Source organism: Brugia malayi (assembly GCF_000002995.4).
Source record: "Brugia malayi strain FR3 genome assembly, contig: Bm_v4_Chr4_scaffold_001, whole genome shotgun sequence".
Lineage (NCBI taxonomy): Eukaryota > Metazoa > Nematoda > Chromadorea > Rhabditida > Onchocercidae > Brugia > Brugia malayi.
Genome location: NW_025062478.1, coordinates 8,726,893 through 8,750,738, shown reverse-complemented (window position 1 = coordinate 8,750,738; position 23,846 = coordinate 8,726,893). Strand labels below are relative to the sequence as shown.

At 28.1% G+C, this 23,846-nt stretch overlaps 4 protein-coding genes across 4 annotated transcripts; all 4 read right to left on the bottom strand.

Annotated features, from left to right (window-relative positions):
• Positions 1-696: 696 nt before the first annotated feature.
• Bm10521 (Uncharacterized protein) lies at positions 697-10,171 on the bottom strand (the record flags this gene model as incomplete). Its single annotated transcript, XM_043082171.1, has 24 exons — positions 697-944; positions 1,069-1,259; positions 1,505-1,580; positions 1,816-1,916; positions 2,058-2,129; positions 2,424-2,468; positions 2,701-2,897; positions 3,323-3,346; positions 3,444-3,666; positions 3,949-4,090; positions 4,288-4,412; positions 4,633-4,731; positions 5,033-5,068; positions 5,308-5,411; positions 5,986-6,181; positions 6,576-6,687; positions 6,770-6,928; positions 7,202-7,249; positions 7,684-7,823; positions 7,948-8,051; positions 8,814-9,101; positions 9,391-9,457; positions 9,803-9,894; positions 10,082-10,171. 24 exons carry the CDS (start codon positions 10,169-10,171, stop codon positions 697-699), a joined length of 2,979 nt encoding a protein of 992 aa, XP_042938105.1.
• Positions 10,172-11,389: 1,218 nt separating this feature from the next.
• On the bottom strand, positions 11,390-13,217 carry Bm10517 (Uncharacterized protein; the record flags this gene model as incomplete). The annotated part of the gene is made up of 5 exons (XM_001894968.2): positions 11,390-11,878; positions 12,237-12,323; positions 12,516-12,589; positions 12,828-12,902; positions 13,103-13,217. The coding sequence occupies 5 exons, from the start codon at positions 13,215-13,217 to the stop codon at positions 11,390-11,392; spliced, it is 840 nt and encodes a 279-aa protein (XP_001895003.2).
• A 2,402-nt stretch (positions 13,218-15,619) lies between these two features.
• Positions 15,620-17,023, bottom strand: Bm1432 (Uncharacterized protein; the record flags this gene model as incomplete). Its single annotated transcript, XM_043082170.1, has 5 exons — positions 15,620-15,697; positions 15,980-16,036; positions 16,197-16,264; positions 16,428-16,568; positions 16,918-17,023. The coding sequence occupies 5 exons, from the start codon at positions 17,021-17,023 to the stop codon at positions 15,620-15,622; spliced, it is 450 nt and encodes a 149-aa protein (XP_042938104.1).
• A 1,824-nt stretch (positions 17,024-18,847) lies between these two features.
• On the bottom strand, positions 18,848-21,265 carry Bm3765 (Uncharacterized protein; the record flags this gene model as incomplete). The annotated part of the gene is made up of 5 exons (XM_001894967.1): positions 18,848-19,076; positions 19,423-19,544; positions 19,873-20,118; positions 20,517-20,724; positions 20,892-21,265. The coding sequence occupies 5 exons, from the start codon at positions 21,263-21,265 to the stop codon at positions 18,848-18,850; spliced, it is 1,179 nt and encodes a 392-aa protein (XP_001895002.1).
• Positions 21,266-23,846: the final 2,581 nt, after the last annotated feature.

Sequence of the window (23,846 nt, the reverse complement as noted above, 5' to 3'; positions counted from 1 at the left end):
GTTTTTTATTTTAGTAAATAAGTTTTATCTTAGACTGAATCAGTTGTTTGGTAAATTGATTGATTTTTCTATCGAATCATTTGATCAGAAATTAATAGCTCCATGCTAATCTAAGCATATTTTTACTACATGTGTTCAGTTATTTGAACAACTAAAAGTGCTCACTAATTGCAATTAATTGGTTAATTAATTAATTCAGGTGCTATTAAAACAATTTTGATGACATTTCTCTCATTATTTCTTACTATTCTACATGTTTCATTCTGCTTGCCATATTTATTTAGGAAAGTCTGAAATTAATCTGTATGACAGATTTAAACTGTCACTTGATCTCAAAAAACTTGGGAACTCTGAGATTAATTTGTTCGTTAGTCAATCATTTCGGGAAAATTCTAAAATTGATCATATAAGAGCTGTATCAATCTCGCACTATACGTATCAGTTCGATTCAACCAAATTCATTAGAGAATAAGATTTTTTGATAAGGGATTGAGTGTTACGAACGTGAATAGGTAACATGAGTTGTTTGCGTTGTTCACGATAGTATATTATTGCTCAGTTTTTGATAATTTAATTCAATCAAAAATTTTTATTATCAAATTACATAGTGCAAAAAAAGAGGTGAAAAAAAAAAAAAAAACTAAAATAATGTTATATTTTAGTTTTTAATTCAAACAATCATTTACATTGTTTGAATTAGGTCTTTTCTGGCCTAGGACTCGTACCTTCTTCGCCCTGTAAATTGCTCGTTACGTTGACCTGAACATTGCGTTCAGCTCCAGCTGTTATTAGATCACTACTGGATGACGAAGACTTCTTTTTCTCTGTAGTTGATGCAGCTGCACCGCCCAATTGTCCAACTGCCGCAGCAATAAGCTTTGCTTGTCGCTTTGCTTCTGTCTCCTGCTCGACTATTTTTTTTCTTCGGCGTAACAAATTAAGTTCTGGAAATGAAATTTAGTAGTTACTTTTCTTCATTAATTACTGGACTGCTTAGAAATTGTCACAATTTAGTCAAAGATGTCTTAATCTTCAGATATCTTAATTTGTAAGGTTTAACAAACATACTTCGCAAACGTCGACGTGCACGATCACGTAGCTTACGCTTCTTACGATGTTTTAAAATGCCCATTTTAATCTTATAGCGACGTCGCGCAGGTATAATATGTGCTCGATGATAAATAACAAGAATGATTAAAATCAATAAAAGCAGCATATCCAAAACGGAAACTTTTAGTATAAATGCCATAAAAAAAGGCCTGTAAATGAATAAATTACATTAAAATCATACCAGTAACTATCAACGAGGAGTGGAATTTATATACAACATTTTACCATCTTAGGTATGGCTGATTGCAGAAATGCTGATCTCACTCGGAATATGATCAATTCAAGAATCAATGATATGCTAGTTTAAGAAGTCTTCTTTACTTTATCGTTGACGAATTTTAAAAAATACAAGAAAGAAATATGCAAAGAAAAAGTATCTTATAATGACACTTACGCATTAACAAGTCGACATTTTTGAGTATGAAATTCTGGCCTTTCAATAATTTCACTTTCTATTCCAAACGCAGCTTCTGAAATTATTAATTTTGGAAGATATTCTAATAAATTTAACATTTTTGGCGTTAATTTATGTCAGTGATAAAGAGGAAAGATTTAGCATAGTGCTCACTAGTAAACAAGTATGCTGCAATACGTGAACAACTTATCTGACGTTTTCACGTTTGTACGTCATTACAACATTGTGTTCCTTCTACATAAGTATTGAATTCAACAACATATTTCATAAAAAGTTGAACAAAGTATTACTTTCAAAATCTTGTTTAGCTACAGCTTTGGTCACAGCTACCGTATCATTCCTTCGTTCTTCTATTGCTTCTATTTCCGAATGCAAAATATACGCTGCCTCACTAGAATGTTAACAGAAAAAAAGTTTCTTTAAAAAAAAAAAAAATAATGAGAAAGTGTAAATTAATGTAAATTATTATGAAACTATAATTAAATCAGCTTTTACTGATTTTAAAAAAAAGAGCAAAATGAATGACACTTACGCTTCTCGGTACAAAATCTTCCCGGTGTATATACCAATAGTATCAAATGTGGTGTTGAAGGTTATTTTTATGCTAAAATTTCTACTTTTTACCAAATGCAAAGATTTTTGCACTTCTTGGATACATATGAAATTTTTGAGATTATATAAATAAATTATATAAAATATGTTTTTGTATTAAAGGAAATTAATGTATGCGTAGTTTGCTTATATATTTTCAATTTCATTCAAATGTAACTGAGTTTTTTCTACTTCATTTTTATCACCTCTAATTCAAAAATGATAAAAGACATGATTATATCATTTTGAAAAGTAACAATAAATCAATTACACTCTTCAAAAACAATCAAAGCTGCACTAAACTTACTCGCTAGGATTTTCGAGACTTAAAACTGAGGCTCCTTTGGAATCGCTGCAAATTATAAAGCATCGCAATATTATTGAAGCATTTAAGATTAAAAACTGTTCTATTAAGCAATTTTTAAATTAAAATTAATGAAGAATTTAATTTTTTAAATCATTTAGATTATTGGAAGAAATCTTTAAGATGCATATAACAAATGAACTTTCTATATGATTAAAAATTAAATGTTGCATAGTTCATTGGAGAAAAAGTACTAAAAAAGAAGATTTGCATGACTAACTTGTAAAGAACATATGGAAAGGATGTAGAATAGATGAAATTAGACAGGAACTTTTCATTTTGAGCATGCTTCAAGGTATCAGTAATTATCGTATTCGGTGTCACTAGCACAGCTTCAGTTTTGCGCCTCATCACGTAAACTACTCCAGGAACCGACTCATCATACATCGCTGAGGACATTTCAAAATCGCAAGGATACTAAAATTATTTTTAAAAAAATTAATTCATAAGAGTTAGATACTGTTACTATTCTTCCATAACAATGACACCAGATCTCCTTTAATCAAATCTCTTACGTCCGCACTAAGAAGAACGCTAATATTTATTAATTAGTTACTAATTATTAGTTGGTTAGAATGTGATTGAGTGATACTTCGATATCAAAAACCACACAGTACCGTTGAAGTAATTCATACTACGATCATTTCTAAAAAACAATGAATTTCAAGAATGATTTGAAAATTATGAAGTTTTATAAAATTCTATGAAAGACTTCATTGTTTACATTTGCCAAATGTAATAGAATTACCATTTTGAAGAAATATTTCAATGAGCACAAGTAAAGATAAAAACATAAAAACGAAAAAGAATGAAATATAAAAAAATAATTTGAATGAGCTAACCTTCATGATTTTTTTGTATGATACCTGAAAAATGAAATTGTTGAAGTGTTAAAATTCCAGCACATTTATCTGATGATATATTCGCCTTCCGTCATTTCCGTATGGTATAGAAAGAACTTACCGCTAATGCGGGAAATGACAAGTCTTTAATGTCTTTTTGTACACTCCTTGTAATTTTTCGTCTTCTGAAGTGATACTTGCATTCCGTACGTGGCTTATGTTGATAATACGTGTACTCATCAATATTATGAATGGTATCAAATGTATTAGGTGCAATAGTGAATGAATTATTTTTCTCGAATTCCGAATCAATCAAATTATGCGTGTAAGCAACAACTCCTGATCTAAAAAGAATTTCGTTAATTTTTTAAAAATATCAAAATTTACTTAGTAGTTGCTTGACATAATTATTGATCAGAAAATTGTTAACAATGAGGTCAAAAAAAACCTACTCCAATCAAATATTTTACTAAATACAAAAATTAAATAAGTTTTGTTACGTCATCTTATGCTGCAGCAATATCATAAACTTATGTCACAGATATAATTGTATTTAATTTATTTCTTCTTACATCTATTGAAAACACAAGCAAACTTATATCAGAGATACAAGAAACAAAATTCACTCCTTGATCCCTTTTTCAATATCCGTGTAATCAATCGATACTTTGATTCGTACTCCTTCAACATTCACACCATCTTTAGTACGCAGAACAGTTATATACGAATCGATGAGAATTGCACGCATCTTATACGATTTATCGCATCCTAAAATTCTTTTCTTTTTTTCGTTAAAAAAAATAATGGTCACTTAAAATTCCTAATTTTATAGAGCAAATTTTTAGAAAATATTAAATCAGAAAAAATTAAATTATTTCAACAAAAATATCAAAATATAATATTCTATTTTGCTTTGGAGTGACATTATTAGGACAACATTCTAGTAAAGATGGTGAAATGCTTACCACTGCCTTTCAAATTTACTTTCTCGAAGTCCTCAAATTTCAATATCACAAAAACGGTACAATTAACTACCCCGTAGAACGATATCGGATATTTCTCTGTTTTTTTGCGGAATAATTCTATATATCTAAATCAATTTAATAAAATAGTTTAAACTAATAATTGGATAATTAACTCAATGCTAGGTGTTACTACTCGAATTCTCAGTTCAAGTCAATTTAATATGTTAATTTAGAGCATATTTTTAAGCGCTGAATAGTTTATCACATTGCTAATTGATAAGGTTATTGGTGTTGTGTTGAATGTCAAAAGGATCGAAAATAAAGAGAACTGAGAGGGTGACTCACTCATTTTCGATATATTCAATGGGAAAATATAGGAGCGCCTTGACATAATTGCCATAATTAGTGAGTTTTTTTGTGTGGGTGACGGTTTTTAGGCTTGAACTGAAAAGATAAAATGAAAAGATAGCCATAGTTAAATAGTGATAAGAATTCAAAATACTAATAAGAACTTAAAATTGCTATTCTCTATTTTGATCGTTAAAAACTAAATTGGAACTTAACATAATTCTATACTTAACCTATTTCTGAAGATTTGAAGCAATTTTATTTCGGTTACCTATCTCATAAATTTAATTTTTACTTTTTGCTTCATTAATTTATCATGGTTTCATCAATTGCTTTTGTTCGCTGCTTTATAACTTTAGTAATTGGATTTATAAGAGAAAGAAATAAAATTACTTACTTTATAATTTCATATTTCATCTCGATGCTTTTATCCCTTGAAAATATCTCATATTAAAGTTCACCAAAATGATTAAATCCAAAATAGTAAAATAATAGAGTTATACCAAGTTAAAAATTAAAGGCATTTAAAGTGTATCGCAGATTTAGTTTCTGGTAAGCAGCAAATAAAGGACTTTCAAAGCTTATCAATGATGCTTTTGATATTCTAAGAACTCCTACCGGTACAAAATAATTTCAGTAAGAAACAAATGATAAAAGAAAAGTAAAACAAACTTTTCATTATAAAATAATGTTCGGCCATTTCGAAGGTGAAGTGGCCATTGACTTTCGATGCCTTCGAATGGTTTTAGGCTTCCACGATAATTGTCAAATCGATTCTGAAAACATTAATAAATTGATGAAAATTATTTGCTATCAGAGATTATCAATCATCGGATAACTTTAACTTTAATAGTGATGCATTAAATGATTATCAGTGTTTCAATTTTTTCTTAGTAATTTCGTGACCATCTGCAAGTTATCACACGCAGAATGCAGCATTACACTGCAGTGGGATAACATTGTAATTTTTAGCATTATTTTGAGCAAGACAATTGCGCAATCTGCTAGCTAAAACACGAAAAACTTCTAAAAGTTTCTATTTCTTTAAATAGAAATCTGTGCATTGAAACTGGCCAAGGTAAGAAAGACTATTTTGAACCTTTTTGTCGAAAACAGTTTTTTGATTGGAATAATAAAATAATCGGAAAAGAAACAATTTTTATTTTCAAGTTGCCTTTGGATAATTTAACAACAACAATTATTTAACTAATTTCATGTTCAAAAAAAAAAAAAAAAACACTGAAAATTTTTTGGAAAATAAGAGAGAAAGTTGCTTAGAAATTTGAAAGAATTAAAATGAGAAGTTGAGAAATACATGAAGCAGAATGATTGATGAAAGAGATAATTAACCAGCTTTGGATCCGGATAGGTTTTTAAAACTCCATCATGATTAAAAGTAAGCTTCAGTTCATGTGCTGTAGAGGTATCAATGAAAAAGATCAGTTTGGCATGCTTCGCATTATAATCAACTTTTCGGCACTTTTTTTTTAGTGTCTTGACAACAGTCATATCATCTTTTTTTAAATAGATAACTTTAATACCATTCCTAAAGAAAAATCATTCATTAATTCAATTCCACTTTTTTCATTATAAAATTTAGAATCAAATATTCCAAAGCAAAATTATGAAATTTAGTTTACTATCTAACCATAACACACAGTCATTTTTTTATTTTATCTCACTATCATTTCACTATTTTCTCGCTATTTTTCTTTATCGGAAGTATTATCAGATCAAAAATATTATCAGATATAGATCAAACGTACAAAAAAAAGACTTCGTTTTCACTTCTTTTTTGAAAAATTAAATATCATTTTCTTATACTTTCGGTGATAATCATTAATTGTGACATGATAATTGATTAAATACAGACATTTACATGTAAGACTGATAACAAGCCATATTGATGATAACATCAGGAAAACTTTATATTCACAAACCATGGATTAATATTATATATTCGATAATATGTTGTGGGACCACAAATTACCACAATTGCTTCTTTGCCATCGGTCGAAAACAAATGTAATTCATCGTCCTTATCCAGTTCTTCTGCAAAATTTTTTCCTTTTAAATTCAGTAATCGATCGATTTGATGCTTTTGCTCAGTAAACAAGAAAGAAATACATTGTACCCTTCTGAGCAGTACGATGCGCGAGATCGAGTGAAAACAATATTTCCGAGAATTTTTCCCTTTCATTAATCACTCGATAGGAAAATATGTAACCATTTCGAAATCCCAAATAAATTGACCCTTTTGTGTGTACCGCATCTACTTCCTTATCATGATATGCTTGAACAATTAATTTTAACGGAAGGAAGAAAAAACTTTTCAAAAAATAACAGAGAAGAGTCGAAAAGGTTGTAGAAAAATGTAATCTCTCTATAAATATCTCCTAAATAAATAAAATAGATTTTTGATATTAATATGTTTGGTATTTCTGATATGAATTCCAAAATTAAGTGTTATTTCATATGGTCTGACTAAATCAATACTCAAATCTCGAAATTTTTATTTTTGACGAAAAATTTTGGCAGAAAAAAATGAAATATTTGAATTGCATACTTTTTCCACCATTGTTTCTGAGTCCTTTCTTGCACTTAGTTTCTTTACCTGTAACGAACGAAAGTATTTGGTAAAATAACCCAAGTTTAAATTTCAGTACTAATAAGTGCTATTGCAATAGTACTATTATTACACCTAAAAAGACAATCGTTAAAATGGCAGTTGAAGAGTTAAATGGTCAGTGGAATTTTCTACCATATTTGATACATTATTTAATATAAACATTCCTGATTTAAGAATCACAACAAATTTACTTCTTTTTCAAAGAATCTAATTTAACTGCATTTTAAATTTAACTTAAACACACGAAGTGGGACAGTGAATGAGATTTCAAGAAAATCTAGAGGAGACATTAATCCAATTGATTTAACTCCTCTTGAAATGTCAATGGAAACATTTCAGAATTGTATTTCAGATCTATCAACTAGTAATATGACCTTTCATCTTAAAATTTAAAAGAAAAAATTCAAATTAAGATGTACAATCAAAAGCCGAATCTCCCATTTCATAATAATCATTGACCAGATTTTTACGACCGTACAAAATACCAACTCCATATTTACTCTTTGTTTCAGCAATACAATCTATTAATGGTACCGCTGATTTTTGACGTCGTGCCAGCCTTATAATTAAATGAAAATAAATTAAAAATACTTCAAATGCTTAAAAATTGAAATAAATTAGAAATAATGATGCAAATGTTCGAGAAAATTTAGATTTTATAAAGAAAAACGAATTTTAATTACCATTTGGTTGTTTTTTTATTTATAGCCATAAGGTTAGCAGTTGGATTAACCCATGGATCAGTAATTTTGTTTATTTTCTGGATGAACAATTTCGTTCCTGCCCTCTACAACAGGTTATTTATCAAAGAAAATTCGATATTTTAATTCGATATCTGAAATCCATTCATCACTCATGTTTGGATTATTAAAAACCTTAAAATCAATAAGTATTCAGTCTCATAATGATATTCGAAATTATAGTTTTGACAGAGAAATGTATCGGTAAAATTTTATTTTAAAAAAATGGAACTTTGAAGATTCTCGATATATATCTCCATCAAAGTTGTGACAAAAATAGCAGGTAAAATAGTTAAATAAATGATTTGGCATATATATATATATTTTGCTAATGCTTCATTTTGTGATAAGGATTCTTTCAAAGTTTAAAAACAGTAAAATAAATTTTCAATTATTAAGAATTTTTTAATTTTCAATTATTAAGAATTTTTTTTTTTATTTATTCAATTTCCATCTTCTCTTTGCAGTTTTACTAAGAATAAAATGAAAAATGGATATTTTTTAATCTTTGTTATAGAAGGAAAATAAATTTATTACACATTTAACTTATGCTTACTACGCTAGTTATATTTATAAATGAAATGGCAAGGGTTAATAGATTACTAAAGAAATAAAATAAAAAAGAATAAATATTTTTTCAGCTAATATATTAAAAAATATGATATAAAAATTATTTGGATATTTAGGATAGACTTATTCTTTTACTGGACTCATATATTAATTTCACTATTACGGCTTGAGATGATAAGTGTTGATGATAACTATTAATGATTTCGTCAAAGCAAATAATAACAAAACAATTAACTTACCCCAAAAATAATTTGATATGATCCAGTACGGCCTTCACCTATCTGATAAAAAAAGACCTTGTTATCAGCGGTAGTTTTAAAAATGAAATAATTTTGGGCCAAATCAGAGAAATACATCAATGTTGTAAACGTTGCTTCATATACAATTTTGCTGGGTGTTGGTACGAACACCAATCGAAACGCTTCGAAATACGAGAGACGTGTAAACGTGTACAATCTTCCAGTGCTATGTATTTCTTGCCATATAGTTATAAATTGTAATAAGCCGTGCACTTCAATCAACATCGCCTGAAAAAAAAAAGTTGAAATTAGCTATTTATCTTAAAAAATTATCATTTGGACTTCTCTAGTCTTACTTAATTGTACTAAGTAAACCAAAAAAAAAAATACCGAAAACGTTTTTAGTGTATATGTTGAAGAAAGCAAATTTTATTATTTATTCAACCCTTATTGTTATTCATAATTAAAACCATTTTATTAATAAATGAAATTTAAACTTCCGATAAAAACGCCTTTTTAAGATGGCTTTGCTTCTTCATATTTGTATAAGATGACAATACAGAAATATTTAACTTACGTCGTAATGATTAATGTCTGGTCCCTTTGAAAGGCCATCATCTAATAAACTTGGTAGTTTTTCGCTCCTTTAATTAATTAAATAACTAATTAAAATAGTAAGTAGGCATACTGTCAAGAAATTCAGATATTTTAATTTCACATGGCTTCTCTGCTAGAGATAATTTATTTCAAAAATATATTATATGATTAAGATTAGCTCTTAACAGTTCTTTGAAAAAAAACTGGAAAAAATAGAAGCTAGATCATTCTGTTTCAAAATTTAGTAAGAAAATGAATCCTCTTAGATTAACAGTATCAAATTATATTTCTCCTGTTTTAAAGCCTCAATATTTGTACCTCTTTTCTTTTTAATTTATTTCAAATTCCAGAAAAAATAATTTATTTCTGAATAAAATAGAAGAAGAGCTTACACCGAATCATTATTTACAATATCACTCGGTAAAAGGAGAATGCTTCTGTCCTCCCTTAATCCATATATCAAATAATCCGGATCCGGGAATGCCTACAGTAAAATATATTTAATCAATTGAAAATACAATTTTGAATTTCAGCAATAAAACTCTTTCAAAGATCTAATTTGAAAAAAAAGTGGAATAATTAGTGCTACTAATAATAAAAGTATTCTAATGGCTTATTTTAAACATAAACACCAGTAGACTGATAGAATGAAAAGGAAGTAAACCACTGACCGTTTTAAGTAATTTCACATCGCATTCATCGCATTGTATCAATCGTTGACTGAGTAATACGGTGATTATCACAGTTGTAATCAAATTCATAGTCCTCAATCTATTAATTTTAAGAAAATTCATCTTATCATAAATGAGAAGCAAAGAATGGAATTGTACTGATCAGAATCACTTATAGTATCACCTGGCATTTGGAATAAATTTAATTGGTAGTAGTAAATTGAGAAGTGGAAAAATGTTGACGTTAATAATGAACTTGCCTCATTAGCATTTACTTATTAGCACTAATAATTTCAAAAGAACTTTTACTTCTGACAAATTCTAAGTAATCTTCAATTATTCGAACTAAAAGTGTAATTCCTATGAAAATGACCATGACATTATATAGAAATTGATAGATTTAAGCCCTAAATTCCATCCCTTCCTCAAATCTTTCAAAATCGAAATTAAACAACCGATGGATCACTGGAAAATGAGTTGAGATGAGATTGAGACTGGGCAAGAATTTTTTAAATTTATATCACTTTTCACAAAATTTGCATATTTTTAAAAAACTTTTGCTATTCAAAATTAATTTATATGAAATGATATAATATTTTCGTCACTTTTTTTCTGATTTCCGAACTAAACTTCAAATCTTGGAAAATATTAATTAAAGCATTAAAACAAAAAATTATCTGAAAGTTCAAACAGAAAGTTCATTTAGAAAATTTCTTTCTGGTTAAAATTGCTTTCAAAGATAGTTTTTTTTTTTTTTTTTCTTTTTACTAAGTAGTTTTTCTTTTATTCATTAAGGAATAAAATTATGAAAGGAGATATTTAAATATCAGATATGCACGCTACTACTATGATCAGTAAAATATTTCCTTGACAATTCTGGAAGAACATTTTTTACTCCTTCTGTGACATCGGTGTTAGAAACTCGGAAGAGAAAGAAGTGATAATTATTTAAGAAAATTAAGTTTTTCAAGTTCTTTTTTTTATAAAAAATGTTTTTATAAATCAAAATAAAGAATAGAATAGTTTGAATTATATAAGAAACTTATAATCTGTTTGAAATATATTTTCAAAACATGCTTATATTAAATTTAAAACGATTAAAAGAAGTTTTTAATTCGAGGATGTTATTCTATTTGTGTAAATATGATGGAAATGACAAAAGCTTTAAATTTACTTTCTTAAGCCGAACTATGTACACTTGCTGTGATTTATTCATTAAATTAGGTTTTGCATAACAACTGGAAATGCAAATATTTATTTATTAATTAGCAAAGTTGTATAACAACTGGAAATATTCACAAATAACTTTCATTCATCGCCAGTTTCTGATTCCTTATCTTCAGATACTGGATTATTACCTTCTAATTCATTCATTTTTACTTTATCATTTTCATTTTTCTTTAATAAAACTCGTGAAAAATCTAATGCCTCTGGTTTATCATCTAAAATGACTTTAACCTGAACGGATTCCTTCTTGCTAGGTATGGATTCTAGACCTAGCATCTGTTGGGCTAGCAATTGTTTATCGGATTCTTTAAAGTGAGTTGCAGAAAGAATGGGAAAGGTTTCAGAATCGTTTCTGCATTTCTCTTTCGAGTCGTTATACCTCATAGATTCTTTTACAATACTATAAGATTTCTTTGCATCATCTTGTTCAAGCTTTTTCTCCATTGAATTATTTACTTCCGGTTTCTGTTCAGGCTTCATCGACACCAGGCCATTTATTTTTGGACTCATTCCATTCTCATCATCCATTTTTTTGTTTTCGATTACAACTACCATTGAATGATTTTCTCCCTAAATACTTTTTTTTATTTGGTTGCATTTCGTATGCAATTACAATGTCTCATAAGGATTTCATCTAAAGAACGTTTGATCTTTCGGTTTGACGTTACGATATTTGGAAATGCTTACTCCGAGGTTTCTTCTTGATTCAGAAGTTATTTCTAGTTCCAATTCATCATTTTTACTATTTTTATGATAACGAGCCTAATCAGTGTTTGTGAGAAGAATTTATTCAAACCATAAAAGATCAATGAGTGATGAAAGTACAATTTCTCTTGCAATAATAGAAACAGAAGAGAATCAAAAATGAGATTTGTTCTTTCCACAAATTCAGTCTTTAAATTATAAAATATTTTTTAAGGAAAGACACCTGCGGTAATTTTTCTATCAAAGGAGGCGATTGTTTGAAGTTTGCTTGCTGCTTCTTCTGCAATTTAGCGTTTTTCGTTTTTGTTTCCTTCAAAACGTAAAATATAAAAGAAAAAATACCATACCTGATTTGTTTCTTTTTAAGTTCCGTCTTCTAATTCCTGATTTTTCGTTGCACAAAGTCTCATAGAAGATTTTAAAAAATAATAGTTTATTGATTATTCCTTCTCAAAACTCCTATTCCCACTCAAATAGCAAATAAGAATTGGTTAAGACAAACATTTACAGTAGTACTGGGATTTGTAGCTACCACGTCTCTTCCCATCGCTTTGTAAACTTTTTCGAAATTAAGTGCTAAAAATTAGCAGTAAAAAGTTTAATTCTAAAAAAAAATATAAATAGTTCAGAGTATCTAAAACAGAAATAATGAATAAGACTGTTGCTACATTTAAGCTTTACCCACTTTAAATTTCAGGTAGGAAAAGTTACAAAAGAAAGCACTCTTTCTCACTTTTCCTTATTTTCATGATCATCAACAGCACAATATAATCAATTGCATTATTTCAAGGTATAATTTTAAAGTTTAGCTTACAAGCTGCTTCTTGTTGAACTTTAGATTTTGATTCATATTTTCTAACTTGTCTTCCTTTTTGGTAAATATTAACGCCTATAGATATAACAATATCAATATAACAATAGGAATAAGAAAAGGCTAAGCAACAAAGCTCAAAAAACTAATTCAACATTATACAATAATCAGAATTGTTTCCGAATAATACCTATTAAGAAATATTCTGTTAATTAATTAATTAATTTCACATCCGATAGTTAATCATATTATTTCTTCAGTATAAATGGTACGGTTACGCTTTTTAATTGAACAACATTGAACAATTAATACAATCATAGTTATTTCTGCTGATACTATGAATAAAATTGCTTTTGCAATAAAACGCGCTATTTCGACAAATATTCGTAGCATTTCACTTATTGCTAATAAATCTAAAGAATTAAAATTCAACGCATTGAAAGTTTCAATTTCAAAATTACTCCTGGCCTTGGAAGCTTTTAATTGATTTTTTGTACTTACAATATGTAGATTCATTGTAAATTTTAGACGAAGAATCATATTAATTGCTATCGATGCTACTTCATTGGTTAGTTAACAAAAATGACATAAGCATGGGTATTTTCTCCAAAATTTAAATGAAAACAGTGAATGCTTCTGATCTGCTGATGTATATAAGCAGCTTTATGTATAAGCATACGAAATTATCAAATATCAGTTATCTTCTTTAAAATCAAGTAAAATATCTATGCAAAAATATGTGCTCTTACTATTAGATGAACATTTAAATCAGAATTGAATTGACAAATAGCAATCAGGTGACCTGCTTACAATGAAATAAAATTATCAAAAGATATTCATGCTGTATTGCATCCAACTTTTGTAATAACTTTCGCAATCTTTTGAATTCTATGTAAATTTCATCAAAATCCTAAAAAATTATCTGTGACTGATTATGCAATTGTATTTATATTGATATTCTGAAGTAATCAAATATTGTATAAGAAATTCAGAAATTATTGGAGTGATGATTTAGTCTGTATTTACTTTCTAAAAGCACTTCTATCAATTATTAATTCATGTTTTATTGAGAAATTCTGAAACGATTGCCTAGTTAGAATTTGCTTCGTTTAAATTAGGGCTAAAAATCCCTAACTTAATTTGAAGTTTTAAAAGACTTATTAACTAAGAATTGATACAGTGCCAGTAAGTAAAATGTTTGTCTGATATTCAATCAGCCGTTCCGGAAAGTAAACACAACTGAACTGGTTGAATTTAAATTCTTGTTCGTCACATCTATCTCCGTAAATGTCGTTGACTTGATTAAAGTTATCCGTTCTATAGTTATTCCCAACATGTCTTTTCCGTGCTGTAATGTTACAATTTCAATCCCTTTTTCTTCAACTTCACCGCTCTTACTAAATTAATTGAAAAAAATTTGTTCCTCAACTTCGAATGTTATTATAAATGTAACTGATTTAACTGATTTTTATTACGACGCTTCAATCATTACAATTTGTGGAATTTCAACTTCAAATTCATCCTTTCTTTCATTTCTCCATTAGCTTTTCCTGATATCCTCTTACGTCCTCCTAAACTAAATGAAATTTTTGAATAACTATAATTTAACTCTCGTTATTATTCCCGAACAAATAAGCAATAAAATAAATTTTAGAAAATGTACATAATCTTTGTGATTAACGATTCCTGTACATATTTTCTATTTTAATTAATTTGCACTTTTATACTAATTTCCTTAAATTTTTTAGGGTAACAAAAGATAACAATGATGTAAAGAGAGAAAGTAGCCTTCATTATGCATTTGAAAGTGTCTTTTCAAATAAGAATTATTTCAAAAAAAAATTTTTCCTTCGTTTTTCATTTTGACGTAAGTTACAAGATAAGTGCGAATTCTCACTTCTGATGAACTTGCACTCTGCCATACTGTAATATACTTTGTTTGTTCAGTTAAGGTAAAGAGAATTCACATGCAATTTTAATTGGTTGACAATTCAAGCACAATCTTTCATTTAACACAAATTTGTCAACATAGGCATCAAGGCAGAACAAAAGAAATCATCATCATCATGTCGTTGTTACGACATCCGATAAGAAATGAATTATTAGATGATATTATCAATGAATTAATCAATAATGCTATATTCCATCATTAAATCTGATCAAGTTAATGAACTGGATCTATTAGCTTAGCCTAGTTCAGTTATATTACTACTCATAAATGTTATGATATGCGATGGAATCTCTCTGTGATGTTCATTCTCTCTTTGCTAAATCTTGCTAAGTATTAGGCTATTGGTAAGACTAAACATAGGCTTAATTCTGATAATAGTAAGAGACTGAAATAGTCCTTTGTGACTGTGTAAATCACGTGGCTATTCAAAAAAAAAAAAGATTTGCATAATCGTACGGATAAAATGCCAATTAGTCGATTGCAGATAGTCGAAAAGCAATTAGCTTTATTAGACATCCGGAAAAAATTCATGAGTTATTATATTGAACAACTATGAATTAAGATAATTACTAGTAAAAAGTATGCAAGCAACCAAAATCAGGTTAAGGTAACCGACTTAGCTATTTGGCCATTTGGACAACTATGGTTACTTTGGTTGTATTCATTTCATCAATTATTATTCGACTTAAGAGAAATATGAATACGTAGTTCGATAAAATGAACTAATTAATAGATTGTTTAGTCGAGTAGACTAATTAATTAATCGTTTCAGATTGCAAATTCAACTAGTTTCATTTTATTAAAGAGAATAATATGGTAATATTTGCAACGAAGACATTAAATGTCATTTTTTGACTTTTCTGTTTCCCGCGCAGCGCTTTTCATTAGCTTTTGACCTTTCGCCCATACCGGTGGTTTCATTCTATAATTTTTTATTTTAACACCGAATTCTTCAGATTTTCGTATTCTTTAGAGATAGAAAATGAAATTACTCGTTGTGAATTATTTGCTATGAAAAATGGAAAGTTTTTTTATAAAAAAAGTTGGAACTTTTTAGAATGAGGTTGGTTGACAAAAGATAATTCTTTTCCTGCTATCCTGCTAACTTTATAAAAGTTCTTGCAAGTGATACCAATTCATAATTACTTAGAAATAAAAAATTATGTAAACATTAGATGGCTGGAAATATTTCATGAAATATTACCGGCAAAATACTTATCGTATCCAAAAGTGCTTTACTGAGATTTCCCATATCCCGCATCTAAAAAGTTTGTCAAATTGAAAATCTTTCATTAAACAATATTTCATTTCGGGCGATACTTCATGATATCAAAAAGCATTAGCATGAAGCAAACAATAATATCAAACTTAACTATATTCTTCATTATTTCATGCTGAAAACTGATAAGAAGAAGACTTACCGTATCAAGACCGGTATCTTCTGTTACAGTTTGATTTTTAACCATATACGTTGTACTAATTCCTGACTCTAGAATGTGAATTTTATGATTAGTTTGTGCTTCCTATAAAAAATTAAATTTCTTTTGCATTAGCAATAACTCAAACCATTTCTGAGAGTAAATTCTTTCGCTCATTCAAATATTTAAATCAAATATTATTAGCGATAATTTTGCGATAGTCGCTATTCTCACCGATCGTCGTCTGATAGTCGCTATTCTTCTTATCGATCGTCGTCTGATAGTCGCTATTCTTCCTATCGATCGTCGTCTGATAGTTGCTATCCTTTTCACTGTATTCTTTTTTTACACTGTCATTTCTTTGCGCTACTTTTTCTAAAACTTAATTAATCATTAACATGATTAATCTTCATTTTGAATGTCTAATTAGAAATTTCTGTAAATAGGACAAAGTTCGACCAATTAAAATAACTCTTGGATGGGTACGATAATTTAGATTAACTTAATTTAAAATAGCAAAGTTTTGCTGACGCAAATGAAAAATAAAAAAACCAGTAATGATTGATTTTATTAGTTGAATTCTTTAGTTCAAGGAAAAAAAGATGGAAATCTTTCAACACTGATTTCAACATTGAAGAATCAATGTATCAAATTAGAACATCTATGATATTTACATATATTTATATTTATGTATATACAATTATTTATTTCAATAAATTAATACTTTTTCTTTTACTTAAACATTGCATGAATGGAAAACTGATCATTATTGTTGTTGATAAAATGTATAAAATTGTTTCCATAGCGAAATTTGTTAAGCTAATAAACATAGCTCTTTTCTTTTTTTTAATGCTGATGGTTTGTTGATATCTAGAAGAGGCATCATTAAAATTTTCTTAAATTTCTATGTTTTATTAAATAAGAATGTCTTCTCAACATAACAAACAGCTATTTTACTATTGTCATTGGATCTAATGTTGCATTTTCTGAGCATTATTAAAATAAAAAAATTTACAAATTACGTACTTGTTTTGTTTTATGTTGAACACTAATAACTTCACAGAAATTAAACTTTTTTAAAAAGTTTTATTCACTGCTGAATACGAAGTAATTTAAAATAGTTAAAATTTAAGGTCAGTGAAATTTTTTTTTTTGAAGTGAAATAATCATACATAATACAGTAACATCGAACCAAAAATGTGAAATCTTGTCGATTACTCTGTACAAAACATACTATTCAGTTAAAACTTAACTTTGAGGAAAATGCATGTTGCTTCTTGAAACCTCAACAGAAAGTTGGAGTAAAATTCTTGTCTTGAAAATTGATATTATTTATGCTTACTTTCTTAAAGATCAAAATTTAATATTAAAAAAAATCAAAAAAGGACCAAACTGTTTCACAATTCTCAGCTGAAGCACGAGCTTGTAAAACAACAATTAAGTTTGAAGCAAATTATGAAAAGACAAATATTATTATTAGTAAGTGCTTTTATATAACAACAGGTCCATATTTATGGAAATTTTGCTTATTCCAATTTATGATACTCTACTTGAAGCTTAAACTACGCTTAAGTGTCTGTGTTTTTATTTATAGATTGAACACTTAAAAGATCTCTGCTTTTACTAGCATGAAATCATTTCTTGGTCAACTCATCAATCACTTCTTTCCATTTTATTTGGAAAGAATAATGAACTAAAGAAAGTAAAATGATCAAAACGTGTGCAATTTCCGTCTAATTACTCATGCGAGAATACTTTAGATAATTAAATATTCAGAGCTTGGTGATAATTTTGATAAAGTGATTCATTTCAAGTTTTATCATTAGAGAGAGAGATTTCTCTAAGATCATGCAAATGTTAATAATTCTGAGCATTTAAATGGTATTAATTGCAAGAACTAATAATTTGAAGGAATTTATTAGTCGCCTTATCAATGCTCAACAAAACCAATATTCATCATATTGGAACATAATATTAAAACCATAAATTTTGAAATTATGCAAAGAAATATATGCAAAAATTAGAAAATAATACCATGCATTCTTAATATAATATTTTCATTGTTTCTCAGTTACTTATGTACCTTAGTAAAACTTTATCACACCATTCTGCTTTGTTCTAATGGAATTTGCTAAGCTTTCTTTCATCACAGTAATATCACAGGTGCTATAGTCTAGCTAACAACTAAACATCATAATGTAATCAGCTGCTTAAATAAAAAAAGTAAATAAATTGAAATTTCTTTAGATGAATTCTATTGATGTCATGATAGTCACCGGTTTTCTTTTGCTTTCTATTTATTTTCAATCTTATTTGTAAGAAATTAAAATAAAAACTTCACTTTCTTTCAAAAATAATGAAAAAACGATTACGTGTTTATATACCACAAATGTGTACAATTCAAACGAATTCGAGATTTTTTTACGTAAAAGTTACTTTATTTGTTGAAATCAGACACCTGCATTTATATGCATTAAAAATGTTTGGGGAATGAGCGCCCTATAGCAATAAGCGCCTTACCTGGTATGATATGAGCTGCAACATAAAGTAAATGAAGCAACAAAAGTAGATGGCACATTACAGACTAGCTTTTTTGTCTTTTTTTCATTTAATTAATGGTAAACATTTGTATAGCTTTGATTTCTATTTCTTGTTTATTCATTGAACAATGTTTCACTGATAGTACCATTACGATTAATAAGTAGTGCTTCATTACGTCCGTCATTCACGTGTCTTGGCCTCTTACAAAATGATTTTGCAAAATGAATCAGTTCAGCACGAAGCGCTGGTTGACAACTTGCATATATGGGTAACCGTAAAGCGCATGCCACTATGGTCAACAACGATACCGTATCAACGCTAAAGATGTAGAAGTCCAAAAAACTGAAAATAAAAAGTTTAGCATTTTGTATTATAATAGTTTAATTAACTTTTATATGCTAATTTAATATGCTCTTCGATGGAATGGTTGCTTCTCGTACACATCGATGCTTTTGAATTAGCTAAGAGAGAAGAATTTAATTCAACAATTAGTCTGAAATATTATTATATAAACCAAAAGATGAAATAAGTTAAAATATCATAATTAATCACCCTTAGAAGGCTAATAGTGTAATACTAGATAGGATTAATAGAAATTAGAGTTTAATCTCGCAAGTATGAAATGAATCTTAACTGAATTTTCGTTTTTTTTCCAAATTTTAAAATACTGTTTGAAGTGCTATTGTACCTGCTGAAAAGTGATGTCGCATCGATGTGCTCCCAAATGGTTATAATGACATTGAGCATATTTGCTAGAAGATAAGTGCAAGCAACAAGCATTAAAGTTCGTGTAGCTGCTCGAATTCGAGCCTGCAAATTCTTTCAATATTAGCTGAGGAAGTTATAGCGTATTTCACTGTACTGGGAATGCATGCATGCACTAGTAATCAAATTGATGACGTAATGTCATTCTGTTAACTTCACAAATTCATTTACAATATAGTTAAAAGACTTAAATCGCCCATTTCAAAATTTGTAGTGCAAAAAAAAAAAAAACAGTTACATAATGCAAATTATAGAAATTTATCAATACAAATAATTATTTTCGCAATTAGATAAATTTTTAAGCATTAGAAAAAAATATTTCTTTTATTCATTTTAGAATTTTGAAGATTTGAATTAGAATATTTGAACAAACTTTTCGCTCTTTGGCATTAGTAGCATGCGTTAATTCCATATTATGCTTTTCAGCAATAAAATTTTTCCTCAGCTCATTAACAATTCGAGCATTTAGGAATATCAATGTGAAAAATGGAAATAGAATAGTAACAATATTGCGAAACCAAAAACGAAACAATTTGTAGTGTTCGTTATGGCTTACTAATGCTGTTATCTCCAGCCGATATTCATTTATTGTTCCAGTACAATTCGAATTATGAATTGGCTGCAAATTTTGATGCATACAGGTAGATGAAGTGATGAATGATAATCATTTAGCCTTAGTTGCATTTATGAATTTAAGTCTAACTCTTACTAGAGGGATGATGGTTGATGTATTCAAGACGCTTCGAGTCAATATTATTTATAAGTAATGGATAGAAAGCTTGAATTAGCAATGGCTAAAATGGCAGGTGAAATAAAAACTCAGATAACTGAATAGCATAATGAAAAAATAAGGCATAATGCTCTGCTATAAGATCTGATTTTTCAGTTAGAATACTAATTTATAATTGCCTTTCGAGGTTGTATTTTCTTTTGCAAAGTTAAAACTAAAATTATGATAGGACTATTATTTTTTTAATACCAAAAATTTATTTCGCTAAAATTGAAATTTATTTCAACCTTAAGCTCAAGTATCAGTGTTCCTTTGGTGAACACACCAATTAATACAGCTAACAAAGCTATGTAGCAGCGATTATTCTGCAAAAATTCGACATAATGGTTTGAAGCGGTGATACAGAATCTCTCTACGGTAGCGAAAACGATAAGAAAGGATGAGGCGGTTATGGCGACATGCGACATGGTCATCATTGGTACTACATATGTCATCCTGAAAAAACTATTTTGTAATTAATAAATTAGCGCTTTTTCTATTGGCAGAACAGAAATAAGTCGAAGTCCAAAAATAATTCATAGTTTCTTTTCCCTTACTTTTTGCATACTGAAAATTTTCGTTAGCTTTCAAAAAAAAGAATTATATTTAAAATGTAAACATACCAAATTTTTTTCATGAAAACCCATTCATTGTATTGACAGAGCACTTTTACAGACATTATTAATATATAAGTTAAACTAATAAATATATCAGTAAGTGCCAGAAGTAATAAATAGAGCGAATGACTGCGACGATGCTGTTTGGTAGTGATAAAAATTAAGAATAGGAAAGCATTCTCAACAATACTGATAGTACTAAGAGCTGAGCCAAGGATTGTTACGAGCCATAAGCGCTCAGTCAAATGTTTCGTGTCATTGAGATAGCATCTTGGTTCAAGTGTTGGCACTTCTTTAATCACATCAGGAATTGCTGATAGAATTGTAATCTCTGTAGCACTTGTGTCATTCCTGATTACACTAGCACTGTTTAATTCCATTGTTTGCTAGAAAATCCTATTTTATTTTAAAATTCATTTTAAAACTTAAAATTTGAAGCTTTTCAAGTTTATCTTAAAAATGATAATTCTTACAAAATTTTAAGATATGCATTGTGAAAAAATATAAGAGCTAATATGATAGACAGAAATGCTATGCTTTAATTAAATAAGATAATTAGAAGAAGTAAGCAGGGTACATTGCCATTCTCTTTAGCATCACCATCAAATGTTTTTACATTTTATCAAATGATACCAAAAAGTTCTTCATGCCATGTTACATTTACACATGTGATATTGACTGAGAGAAGATATTATTCTGAAAACGTATCTGAAAATTTATTTCTGGCAAGCTGGAATATTTCCAAAATTTTTCATTCCACAAATAAATTTACAAAGGAATATTAATTTCTAGGAACACTTTGCAAATTAGAAGAAAAGTAATTTTTAAGAATAACTATTTTTAGTTATATATTCAAAAAGTTTCTTATTTTCTTCAAAAACTATTTTCATATGTAAACAATTCTCACTGAAAGCGATCTGTCGAAGTCTTCCAACGAAGAATTGCTATTACTATCAACTATAATTAATTTGAATTAAATAACAGATTTGGGAGTTATAAAAATAAAAAAGAATTAAATAATATAGTACTGAAATAAAATAAACAAAATCTACGGTCTAGTGACTAATGGTTTGAATTTCTTTTTGTATGATATGTAGTAGTAACTGATTCTAATGTTACACTGTTTGAAGAAAATAAATAAAATATGATTACAGTATTAAATAGGACGAAGAGATGACAATTCTAGTATCTTTAAGGTTGAAAATTGAATTCATGAATTATTGTGACCATTTTGAAGTTAACAAAAAAATTTTATTCATATAGAAGCCTTTTGCAACATTTTAGACTTTGGCTATTCATGGCTCATTTGAGTTTAACTTAAAAAAACGAATATATATGTTTTGAATGAAATGACTTCATAGATAATAAGGCTAACAATAATAACGTTAATTGTTTAGATTAATTTAGGATCTTTGGTGATTCAGCTAAATTGAGCCAAATGTTGAATTAATTTGTGATGTAAACTTAATCATCCTTTTGTTTTATGTATACAACCTCTAAAATATTTTTGAGTTTGAGTTAAACTTAGTTGAATTATGAATAGTCAAATATTTTTCTTACAATTTAAAAGTTTCTGTCTTCTCTTTTTTTTGAATGAAACGACTTCAGTGATAATAAACTTAGCATGAGTAATGTTCATTATTTAGATTCGTTTCGATAGTTGATGTACTGTATTTTAAGATGAATGCAGTTTAGAAGATTATATGATAAGGATTGTTAGAATAAAATGACAAGTATCAGCTTTTCTTAACTTTTCAAAAACAAAGAACGGAAAAATTAAAAAGAAAGGAGAGGAGATTTCTATTTAAAATGGACTGATTTGAGTAATGAAAATACTTCCTTCATCATTTCGCTTCCCCTCAATGAATAAATAATAGCCTGAAGCGTAAAATTGCTTGCACCTGAAAGATATATAAGCGGAAGTTGTGTAATTAATTGAAATTGAAACTGTGCAAATGACACTTAAAATTCACATATGAAAGTATCAGTGATGTTTTGCTTTGAATGAGAAACTCTTCGTTGATTTAATCAAATATTTTCAAGCAATGCGTCCTACATTGAAAAATTGATAAATTTGTCCTTTTTTTTAGCCTTCTCGACGTATTTTGCAAACACATTTCGAGGCTTTAATTCATCTTAAATTTAATACTTGAATTTTATATAGTAATAATAAATTGATAAATTAATAAAAAGAAATGATAAATTGCTTCTAATAATTTGTTAATTTTGAATTGAAATTCAAAAATTTAGCTGAGATATGCTTTAACTACTCTTTTTCGTTTAAAAGAAAGCACAATCTGGAATACTTCACATGAAATTATTATTGCTTTTATATTGATTCACCGATTCATTTCATTTAATTCGCATTAGTGGCAATTTTTCACTAAATCGCTTAGTCTTGTCATCTTTTTTAACCAATTGATAATCTTTATTTAATTAAAATATTTTTACATTTGCTTGCTTCTTTATCATTCTAATTATCACTCTTGCTTACGAAGCGGAACAAAATTTGTTGTTGTTGATTTGTATTTCCATATTTACTTATATAGCTAACTCAATTATTTATCATTTAACTATCTTAGATTAATTCAAGTAATGATAAATACTCGTTTACTAAATTTTAACTTCCGATATTTCATCTCTTGAGAAATATTTTTTATTCGCCAATTATTAAAAATCTAAGATGTAAGTTTAGGAAGAAGCTCCAACACAATAAACTTTTGTATATGAGAAAGCAAATGAGTAGCATATATTTGGAAAAACCTAAATTAATACTAAACTTTTGGGACTTTTATAAGATGTCTAATTAAATATTTATATTAGCATCGTTCTAATCTTATCTTTTCTCATTTTAAACAAAAGATAATCTCACATTTTAAGTATGTTTAAAGAAACAGAAAAAAATGCGAATCCTTGCTTTTTTTTCAGCTCATTTTCTTTCCTGAAGTATCAAAAAAGCGC